Source organism: Labrus bergylta, chromosome 21, assembly GCF_963930695.1.
Source record: "Labrus bergylta chromosome 21, fLabBer1.1, whole genome shotgun sequence".
Taxonomy (NCBI): Eukaryota; Metazoa; Chordata; class Actinopteri; order Labriformes; family Labridae; genus Labrus; species Labrus bergylta.
Window position 1 is genome coordinate 20,151,598 of NC_089215.1, and position 11,147 is coordinate 20,162,744.

General features: G+C 40.6%; 2 protein-coding genes across 5 annotated transcripts in view; one reads left to right on the forward strand and one right to left on the reverse strand.

Moving 5' to 3' along the window:
- Positions 1-5,404, forward strand: part of mrtfba (myocardin related transcription factor Ba) — a 27,327-nt gene extending 21,923 nt beyond the window's left edge. For all 4 annotated transcript variants that reach the window (XM_020642560.3, XM_020642562.3, XM_020642561.3 and 1 more), the window contains one exon: positions 504-5,404. In XM_020642560.3, the coding sequence (XP_020498216.1) occupies positions 504-1,018 (515 nt within the window). In that variant the 3' untranslated portion in view covers positions 1,019-5,404. The remainder of the gene's footprint in view (positions 1-503) is intronic.
- Positions 5,134-9,755, reverse strand: LOC109990422 (uncharacterized). Its single transcript, XM_020642557.3, has 5 exons — positions 9,076-9,755; positions 8,544-8,690; positions 7,795-7,929; positions 7,572-7,698; positions 5,134-6,221 (listed from the first exon to the last, which is right to left on the reverse strand). Exons 1-5 carry the CDS (start codon positions 9,344-9,346, stop codon positions 6,113-6,115), a joined length of 789 nt encoding a protein of 262 aa, XP_020498213.1. The 5' UTR covers positions 9,347-9,755; the 3' UTR covers positions 5,134-6,112.
- Positions 9,756-11,147: the final 1,392 nt, after the last annotated feature.

Here is an 11,147-nt window from a genome sequence, read left to right on the forward strand (position 1 = left end):
AGTGCAGAGCCCAGCGTCTTTTCGTCCAGCTCTCTGCCTTTTTGTGCGGCCGCTCCAAATTTTCAAGTTGAAAATCTTTCATCTTTTCAGGGTTGCTGTTGACATCACCGGCGCCCCTTTTCTAAATGTATAATATTTTTTGTATTTTAGCCGCCTATGGATCGTGTCTTGTACTCACATCCTCTTTGCTCCGTGTCTGATCAGGAAATAAATAATCTAAAATAAAAAACATGCAGTGCAAAGTAACGGAGCAGTGTCGGTCAAAGAGCGGCCGTTGTTAACAGACTGTTGTCTTAGAGACAGGATGGACTTGCAGTGCTTTTCATCTCGCTGCACAAACGCTTCATGCTAGCACTCCGGAGCGCACAGTCAGCGCTTTTCTGCCTGGAAAAAACCACTTTTCCTGTGAGAATTTAGTTTCAGTTATTTCATTCAAAGAAACTCTCATTGGTGGAACCCTCATAATAATCTACATTTTTTAATTCCCTGTTGTCCTTTTGCAGAGATCACTCCATTCATCCAGCATGACCCCTCAGTGTCTCTCACTAAGACCCACCCAGTCACAGCGAACATCACCACCCTGCCCGTCAGCACCGCCATCTCCAGGCCACCTCCGCAGATCCAGCTGGCCCCTCCCCCGACCCTGAGCCCCGTCATTGGTCAGAACATGCCCAGCCTCTCCTCACTGGCCTCAGACAACCAGCTGGAGGCCTTCCTGGAGCGCACACTGGCCGACACCACGGCATCATCAGACCCGCGCACGCAGGGCCTAATGCTGGAGCTGCAGGCACAGCTGATGGAGCAGCAGCCCTACTCGCCAATGGACACGTCAGATCTGTCCTTCTGCGACTCCTCCTCGCCGCCCTCCTCCCTCAACATGGGACTGACGGACCCCGGCCTGGACAACATGGAGTGGCTGGACCTCACCATGCCACCGGGTCCAGCTGGGGCGCTCACACCACTCGGGATACCTACGGACTTCCTGGATTCACACGACCTGCAGCTGCACTGGGACTGACGGGGGGACGGCTGAAAGAAAAGATCCAGAGAAAGGAGTTGCAGAGCCACAGAAAGGATTTATGGATGGATAACAAGAAAGGAGGAGAAAAAGGAGACTGCAAAGATGAAATGGTTTCAAGCAAAAAAAGAAAGAAAGAAAGAAAGCAAAATAAGGAGGAAAAGTGGCATTCCTGTACCATCTCTCTCTGCACAGACCATCCATACCACCTGTAAAATTCCCACTTTACTACAATAAGAAGTGCTGTACAGGCAGTGCACTTAAGTGAAACTACGAGCAGGAGTTTGCACAGCTTTAAAAAGAGGTCTCCTGACGTCACTCACGGGATTTTAAACGTGATTTTAAGGATGATTTGCAGATATAAGAAGACAGAGCCAAATATCACTGGTAGCATGGACTGTTTGTAAATACACTTTAACCCACACTAAGGGCCGTTTTCACATATGCACTCCCCAAAAACTTCGGGACACTGTCTCAGACGCGAGGGGGGGAAAAGAAGACCCAGAAGCAACAGAGTCCGCTACACACTGCTATAATGAAATGATTTGCCTTCATATCTATGCTACAGTACGTGTAGTTCTAAGAATCACAATATCAACAAAAGAGCAAAGAAGAACATACTGGAGATCAGAAACAATAATGCAGCCGTTTAATTACGCGCATACCGGTCGCATGCAGGCAGTCTGGTCGAGCACTGATCGCAGGGAATAAACGTCACCGCTCCCTCGAGGTGAATTCTCCAGCAGCGTTCCCACATCAGCTCATTTAGACTTTCTGTTAGAAAAATACAAGGGGGCTGTTTTGTGCAATTTGCAAACAAAGCTCAATACACCTGAACTTTGTCTCGGGACAGTGAGCCAGAATAGAATCAATGGCTGATATTTTCCTGACTGTTTCTGCTGGAAGTCTTTTGCCCGGCTGGCTTTCAGTTTGAACACTGTGTCTGTTTTACTCTGTGAGCACAGTAGCAGCATTTGAAAGTGTTCCCTAAAAACTTCTGGAGTTATCCAGACATGAAGCCGTCTGTTCTGCTGAAGCACACTGTGCCATTCGGCATATCAAAGCTACGTCAAAGCACAATGACTGTGTGACAAGAGTGCAGAAGAAACCCAGTTAGATTGAATAATTCTAGGACATTAGGTCCTCTTTATTACACGTTTGAAGCTGGCCTTGGACAGCTACGTTTTATCACTACAGGTTCTGATCCTGACCACTGGGAAGTCTTAGACTGACTGGGGGTCTGGGATGCTCTATCCTGTCTTGGTGCTGGACAAATCAAATGTTTAAGTTCCCTTTAAGTCTAACGCACGAGTCAGCCAATTTTTAAAGCGACCCCCAGCTGAGAGGAGGTGAAGCCTCTTTTCTCACTGGTCCACTCTAAACATTCTGATGATGATAGACGACATGTTTGCTGACTAATCTGATGTGTTGTATCAGATGTGACTGTTTTCTTCTGACCCAACACGACCCGGCTGGTCAAGCCGATGAACCAATGACTGTAAAGAACAAAAACACTCGACTTCAGTCGGGCGACGAGAGGAGCGAGCTCCTCCGCCTCACGTGAGAGCTATGCACTAAAAAAATAAAAAAAAGGCGCCTCATCCACCTCAGAACAAGGAAATGTGAACTTTGCATAAAACAAGGTGTTTGCTCATATGAAGTGATCTGTTTCAAAGATCACACGGCCAAATGCTCCGGAGAGATAATGCAGTTGTTGTCCAAGAATCAAACTTTGAATGTAGTTTTTAAAAGATTGAAGAAGATGAAAAACAAAAAAGGACATGTAAAAGTTGGCAGCTGTTTTTTTTCTCCTGACAGTAAACTGACATAAAATGTTGTAAAGGGAACATATATCAATTTATAACACAAGCAGACACGTATAGGAAAAAGGGGTGAAGTGTGTGTGTGTGTGTGTGCTGCAAATTATATCAAGGAATCAAGATGTCTTTGGAGCTTTATATGGAGCTGTCCTACTGTGTGTGTGTGTGTGTGTGTGTGTGTGTGTGTGTGTGTGTGTGTGTGTGTGTGTGTGTGTGTGTGTGTGTGTGTGTGTGTGTGTGTGTGTGTGTGTGTGTGTGTGTGTGTGTGTGTGTGTGTGTGTGTGTGTGTGTGTGTGTGTGTGTGTGTGTGTGTGTGTGTGTGTGTGTGTGTGTGTGTGTGTGTGTGTGTGTGTGTGTCTGTCTGTCTGTCTGTCTGTCTGTCTGTCTGTCTGTCTGTCTTGCAAATTACTACACCACTAGCCAACTAATGTGCTAGCTAATAACTACCTGTTGCTCTGTTGCTTATAAGTCAAACTGCTTTAACAGCGTCTAGCCATCATGTGGAGGAATCAAAATAATCCAACACTCGGTCGGTGAAACAGTCTGACTTGTGATGCGTCTAGACGACGTTGTTTCCCGACCAGGGAGGAAGTTAAGCAAGAAAGCATGTTGATTTGTGTGTGTGTGTGTGTTTGTCTTCCTGTCTCTTGCATGTTCACCTGTGTCTCTGTGCATGATTGTATTCATGTTTAATCTCGGGCTGCGTCGCCTGAAAGTCGTCTGAAGAAAATGTGCAGATATCTCTAACATCAAATCTTTTTATTACAGATCCGACATATTCCAAAACTCTACTAATCAATCGGCTTCTGATGACTGTTTCTGCTTCGTCTCTGTTGTTCAGTTGGTGTCCTCCAGTCCAAAAAAAACACGCACAGACACCTCTGAGGAGAGACGCACAGCGGGGCCGTCAGTGAAGAGGGCTTAGCTACTTTTAACTGATTGCATCATATCCTGCTCACTGTTTCTTTCAAAGCTAAATGTTGACTTCCTGATTCAGTATGGATCATATTCCATTAGGGTTGATGCAGTTTATCTGTAAGGCACTTCGATAAAACATTTTTTTTTAAATCAAATGATCATTACATTAAAACCACTTTACCCTGTCATTTCATCCATAGGCACTAGAGGGCACTGCCTTGTTTCTTGTGCAGCTCCCCTACCCATTTTCACAGGCAACACATGCTCACCTCAGGGTCACTTCAAGCAGAAAAAAAAATCTCATACTTTTTATTTTTTTGACGCTGATTTTATGCTCACATCAGCAATAACTTGTTGACCCGAGAGCCCTTAATGCCGGTGCTGTTTTATCATTAGATCAGGCCAAGTTGAACTCCAAATACTGCACACACTTGCATTTTGGTGTTGTTTTTCTTTTCTTTCTTTTTCCTCGTCAAAGCTCTGTTCAGACACGACCTCATTCGTCCTCGCCTTCTGGTTCGTGCTCCTTTGGTTTTAGTTGCAAGGACCCTGAACCCCACTAAAAAGCTGCCTGCAGGGTTCACTTGTATTTCATTTGGTTTTTAAGTGTTGAGTCTGATATAGAAAGAGCTGTTCATGTACATCCAGGAACAGCTGACGAGTTATTGTGGGTTTTTTTAAATTCTGGATTCTTTGAAGTTTTGAGGATATCAAATTTGATACTGAATTACCAAAAAAAAGGCATCGGGGCGTAATATCACATTGAGTTAATTTCTCACTTTAAAAAAAAATTATCAGTTTTTTTAAGGGTGTAAAACAAAAGAGAAAAAAATACTCATGTTCTGCTTATGTAATATCTGAAGAAGAAGATTTCATGTGTATATTTTTGGTTTGCATTTTTTCTTTTTTTCATGTTATTTTCCATATCAGACATACTCAAACCTCTGGGCTGCAGTCTCTCTACACAATGTGGCTCAACGGGGCTCAATGTGACACCACTTAACATTGACAGGGACAGCAAAAAGCAATAATGGCTGCTCTCCCTTGATGTACTGTACTGTATGTCAGATCCTGCCTTGGTTTCATTATTATGAGAACCTTTAGTTCAGAGTAATAGATAAAGAAAAAAAAAGTTCAGAAGCACTTACATGTGAGTGGTTAAGTTGTGGTTTATTTTGCATAACCCCCGTGATGTTAGAGGTTGGTTTTTTTTGGAAACACTGTCAGTCTAAAGGTTCCTGTCAGCTTCTTTTCTTTGTACCAAATGGAGGTAAAAGGTGTTGGCTCAGGCTTTCCCATATCAGCTCGTCTGCTTGTCTTCATTCCCTTGTTCAACATAATGTGAACATTGAACATCTTCAGGTGGAGAAGCTGGACCACAGAACAGAACTACGTTTTTATTCTTAAAACTGAAATTCACAGGACATTATTGGAAGGACACCATCCTCTGTATCTCCACCACCCATGCCACGCCTCTTGTTGTTTGTATGCCATTTGTTTTGCACATTGTGTACATATTTATATAGATGTAATGCATATTTTTATACATGTGTAACATCCATGGGTTCTCTATTTTGTAAATATTCCAAAAGATGTATATAAGTACTGTATGCCTTTATGTGTCAATAATAAAATGGTGTACTGTGAATACCTGTCGTAGAAGTGAATACCAAAATAATTCACATCGTTAAGTGTGAAATAGCTTTGTTTACAGTGGTGGAGGAGAGAAGAGCAAAGAGAAAAGCCATCACACATTGGACCAGGTTTTGGATGACAGTCTTCTATGGTGGACTTGATTGTTTAGAGGTGAGTGTTTGCATAATGCCTCGGGTGTATTTCCATATTCCTGTCATGGATGTAGTCAAACATTTTCCTCCCTCCCACAGACAAACCACAGATGTATTCTGACATCAGCAGCAAAGAGGCTGCTTTAAATGTGGGCACCAGTGCTCTGACGCAGCCTCACAACTTATTATTGTAGTGAGCGGTGTTTTCATAACAGTCGAGGTGAATGCTCACATGAAGTCTGTGATAATCAGATGTCTCGCAGGTAAAACTGAGGCTGTCTTTCACAGCGAGTCATAACAGCGACATGACAAAATCATGGCAGTCATAGAGCCATGTTTAAATAAATATACTTGAACCTTTATGCAGTTCATATCAGTGCTGTTAGTCACCTCCAGGCAAATGTACATCATCAGTTGAGCCAAGAAAAAGTCAACTAGTAAAACAAGTTCTCATCCAGATGGAAAGCAAATATGAACATTGTTCCACAGGAAACAGTCCCTCCTGTATAGAAGACATGACATGTTACTGTCCAAGTCAGATTCAGCCTGATGAAACTTTAACCTCTTTTTCAGATTGGCCGGTAGGTGTGTATGTGTGCCTGACAGTTTGGACACTTGTGGGGGATGTTCCTCAGACGTTTCATGAAGAAAGGGATCAAGCAGCAGCCTGCGATACACCTGTAAAAGGAAGGGAGGAATGAAGTAAGAGATCTGGCCTGTTACAGAAAGTAAGGTCAGGGTTAATCTAAGCAACAAAAACTGCCTCTCCACAACGTTTGTTTTAAAAAGGTGCACCAATAGTTATAATCAGGGCAATACCGATTTTCAGAATCACCATTTAGCCTAACTGATTGCCATTTCTGATACCAATAGTTTTTTTTTTATAGGCTGCTCATAATTCCTAGTGTATGTTTATCAAATGCTATGCTATGTGATTTGGAGTATTACATTGTTGCTAGTGGTCTCTCCTCTTGAAATGTCACTGGAACACAACCGTCTCTCTCGGTTGACCATGCAAATAACTCAGATGATCCAACAGGTGACTTCCTCCCAATAACAGAAAACTTCTCTATGAATCAGCAAGCCTTGCCAGTTTTGTGACATAAATAAATAATCACTCAGATTAATACTGGTTTTACAGGTCTGTAAAGCCTTATCATGCCACTTCACAGCAATAGAGCTAAAGTTAGCAAACATTAGTTAGCCTCGTGCTAGCTTTAACTACTGGATATAGCCTACCCAAGTAAGGTTTTAAAAGCAAAATCTCTAAGTGTATTGAACTGAATAATGGAGGGTGTCTACCTTCATAAAAAAAAGTTTTTAGCTCCAAATGTTAGTATTTGTAAATATATGTTACAACTGGTAGCATTGTGAAGCTAATAACGTATGTCTGCCATATTGGCGCACTACTAGTTTAGTTTCTTAGATCCATATAAAGTAATTAAAGAACTTATTAAAAGTCAAATTAGCACTTTAACATATTACATGTTCTTATAACAGAAAAACTCATCAGTAAGAGTAGCTAATAAATAAAAACAAGTTCCTTAATCTTAATCTAAATCAACACTTTAATCCATGTATTGACCTTCTTGCCAGGAGTTTCAACAATAATAGCCTACGTCTCTCATACAGTAGCTGTCTGTTGGCTACTAAACTAAAACCCAAAGATAATTAGCATATTTTAGCATAAAGACTGGAAATAAGGAAAACAGCTCAGTAAGTGTCAAAAAGTACTGATCCAACATAAACCAGAATTAGGTTATTTTTAATCCTTTTGAAAATAGAAACTCAAAAAGATATGTCCTGTTTTACTGAACTTTACATGCAGTTTCTTAGCATACAAAACCAGGCTAGCTTTTTTTTATCCTGCTTCCAGCCATTATGAAAGTGCATCTGTAGTGCAGACATGAGACTCTGAGCAAAAAACAGAATAACTGTAGTTAAAGAAATAACAAGCTAATCCTTTAAGACCACTCTTTAGAAAGCAGTCAGGCATTGTCAAAATCTTTAAATTGAGTTGAGATGTACCCAAACATGATGCAGAAGCAGGAAAGCGTCCACACAGCCTCTCCAATTTTTTCATGGGTTTCTGTGAAGACGACCTCCTGACACGATGGACACTGAGTGACAGCTGCCATTTGACCCAGACTGTCCACTTGCCCACAAGAGAGAAAAAAAACAAAAATATATTTTTTAAATGAATAACTGATAGTCTTGCGCCTTTAACATGTGTTTGAGGTGGTGTGACTACCTGGAACGACTGGGTCTGTTGGTCTTTCTGTGGCAGGTGTAATGTCCTCCTGTGTCCGCTGGAGAGGTGGCAGCATGTAGACCCCACCGCAGGGTTTCCTAGTATAATGAACAGTGGGACTTGTTTCCTGTTGACCTGATTTCAAAGAAGTAATTAGAGCTGTCAGCCATAACTAGTTAATCACAATTAATTAAGGTCTGAAACCAATGCATTCATTCTTTTATTCACGACTAATCGCTTTCTATTCTGTCCCTTTATGTGCCCCGTGGATAAGCCTCTGCTGTCTCCCTGTAGTCACAGGGATGCAAAAGAACGACACTGCTGCATCTTTGAATGACTAAATGTTTTTAAGGCAGCTCAGTTGAAAGTAATATCAACCTCATGACATCACATATCTTACATTCCTTTGAGTGGTTTTCATTTCGTTTTTGATCCGTAACAAGTTTATTTTTCTGTAGTTAAGTTAATATTGTAACCTTGGATCTACCAGTTGGTCCTTACTTTATTTCAAAATAAAAGCAGGGTTTAATTCAAACAGCTAGTAAAGTACCCTCAGCCTATACAGTAAAGAAATTCAAGCTTTCCAATTTTAATTTGAAATGTGAATTAAAGAAATTTCAAACATTCTATTAAAAATTTTGATTAATTCCAATAAAAAATGTTTAACCTTTTGACAGAATTAATATAATTTTTAAGTGACATTATGGATGCATTTAGTAATATCTTAATGTAAAAAAAATCTCTTTAACTGAGAGGGATGGTTGTCCAAGAAGTGCCATTGCTGGATTTGGAGCTCTTGTCTTGTTTTCTCAACTCCTCCATTTGGACCTGCAGCACCTCCAGCTCCCTCTGGATGGCTTCCGGCTCACACAGTTTGTCACTGTCCTCACTGGTCACTGACATCAGAAGAGATGGGTACAATCATGAGGACATGTTCATTGCAGTAGTTTTGAATGGAGCCCTGATCTAAACCAGAAGTTTTTGCAGAAGTGCAAAAAAAAACTGCAGTTCCTCAAGTGTCTGCTTAAGGCTGGCAATTAAAAAGAAAAGAAAAAAAGATTTTCAATATGTTCCTTTAATATTATATTGTATGCATTCAGTAAGGTGATGATAAGGAATTAATGAAAATGTGTGGGGATGCAAATTAGTCTTCATTTTAATAAACCAGGTTTTAAAAAATGACTTCTTTGAAGAAATCACATTGTCACTGAATTAGGAAGCTATTGTGTGGACTTATCATTCTCCTCATTGAAAAATGAAAAAATTGAAAGGATGACTCACACTCCTCTGTTGGTCCATCACTATTGTCATTTTTCTTGTCTCTTAAGTTTTGCAGCTTAAGCAGAAGGAAGCGCCTGTTTTTTAGCTGCTGTATGCGAAGCTCGATGAGGGCCAGCGTTGGGGGGGCGATCTTTGGCTCCAGTGGCCCCTCGAAGGAGTCAAGCTGGGTCACATTCTGCTGCTCTGGCTGTTGGTCTGAACTTACGTCTGTGTTTACCTCCATGCTGTGTAACTGTCTGAACGACTGAAGAAGCACGTCAGGGTTCTCCATTCTGCTGTCTATGAAGTCGTTTTAACCGCACATTTAATTAAAAATAAATAGTATAATCAAAAAAACAGAAAAAAAATACAGCCTGGATTCAAGTCCCAAGTCCTTTTAAAGCTGGTTTAAGTCGTGATTTTTAGCTTCTCATTTGTAGTCCAGAGAAAGTAACGCTGTCACACGATTACCAGAAAATAAAGGTTTCTCTGAACTTCTTTAAAAAAGAAAGACATCCATGGCAAAGTAAGATAGACTTCTCAAAGCGATCCCTTTCCATCATCTGGCTGTCGGCTCATGACATCTAAAGCATTTGCTCTTCTGTCACGTCAACACACTGAAAACAGAAGATGTAAAACATGCAAATACTGCTGCCACCGGCTGAACTCAAACTGGACTATGGTCCAGACTTAAAGCCTCTTGTTACACTGCAACCGTTTCTATTCCATCTAGCAGGCTCTTGATTCCATCTTCATATCAAATCCCTCATGTACTTTTGGCTGATTGGTCTTTAAACAAGCTGGTTCAATTGTTGTTAAAAAAAAAGAAAAACAACAACACAATGCACAGTGGAGGAAGGTGAGGCCAAAAGCTTTGTGTGACTTTTGCACGTCACACATCTTGTCTGTTTTGAATAACATCACACATCTCAGTGCTTGTATGAATTCCAACTGGAGTCAATACCATCATAAATATTGCTTGTCCTTTTTTGCATCCTCTTTTGGAAATACATTTCAGATACCAACAAATAACATGCAAACATATTTTCTTCATCTACTTCTTAACCTGACTAAAATGTGTCCTATATAACCAATTATTATCTGCCTTAGTGGAAACAGTTCAGTTTTTTTATACATCTTGTGATGTTTTTTTCACATTGACTGGGGGGTCAAATAAAAAATAAAAAAAGTACTTATTTTTGTGTAACAATCTCACGATATTTAAATTAAAAGGGGATGGCGGTAGTGTGCTTGTTTGGCTTTGTTTGTCAGGCCTGTGTTAATGAAATCTGATCAAGAGATACATTATAGATTATAAGTCATATGTCATTATGATATTTCCTGAACTTCAACTTCGAACTGTTTTTCCGTCATTATTATGAAATGTTACATAACAATGCTTTGAGCAACAGTTGTTTTTTTTCCTGCTACTAGCAGGCAACGAAAGTCATGTACATTAGCATTGATTTTCTGTGCATCTCATGAATGGACTTCCAATGTGCACTGTCCTTTTGCTCCTTTTTTGGGCTCAGCAATGTCCCGAAAAATGTGTCCTGTCCGTGAAGTGCTTTTTACTATTTTCACCAGCTAACCGCTTTATATTTCTGTTGTAATGTGTCAGCCCACATCAGTGCACGGTTGGTTCATTAGACGTATTTTCTTTGTACCTCAGAGGAGCTTCAATAAGAAAATGTTGTTTACAGTCATGAGGACAACACTAAACTGTGCTAATGCAAGAAAAACCAAAACAAGACTGCTTAAAGATGCTACATGGCGCTGAGATGAACGCCATGTTGGGTGAGCTGTGTCCTCATCACACACATTCACATTTTCTAATGTCTTTTTTACAAATGTTACACATAGTTATAAGGTTTAAAGTTTTATGAGCTCAGGGAACAAACATTCAAATAACCCAAAAAACTTTCTGCTTCCTTTCAATTTATTTTAATCATTAAACAGATCAGAGTATGTAGTGTAGTGTAGTTCGATGGTACACAGATAAACAGATAAAGCTCGAAGGTCATAGCCGCACCCTGTACATAACTACTGTACCATGGTCTTGGTTGATTTTGGGTCTAAAAATAACACAAAGC

Coding starts and splice junctions, on each gene's coding strand:
- LOC109990422 (XM_020642557.3), bottom strand. CDS start 9,346: ATGGAGAACCCTGACGTGCTTCTTCAGTCGTTCAGACAGTTACACAGC. Junction 7,930..8,543: donor TTGGACAACCATCCCTCTCA/GTTAAAGAGATT, acceptor CTTTGAAATCAG/GTCAACAGGAAACAAGTCCC. Junction 7,699..7,794: donor AACAGACCCAGTCGTTCCAG/GTAGTCACACCA, acceptor CTTGTGGGCAAG/TGGACAGTCTGGGTCAAATG.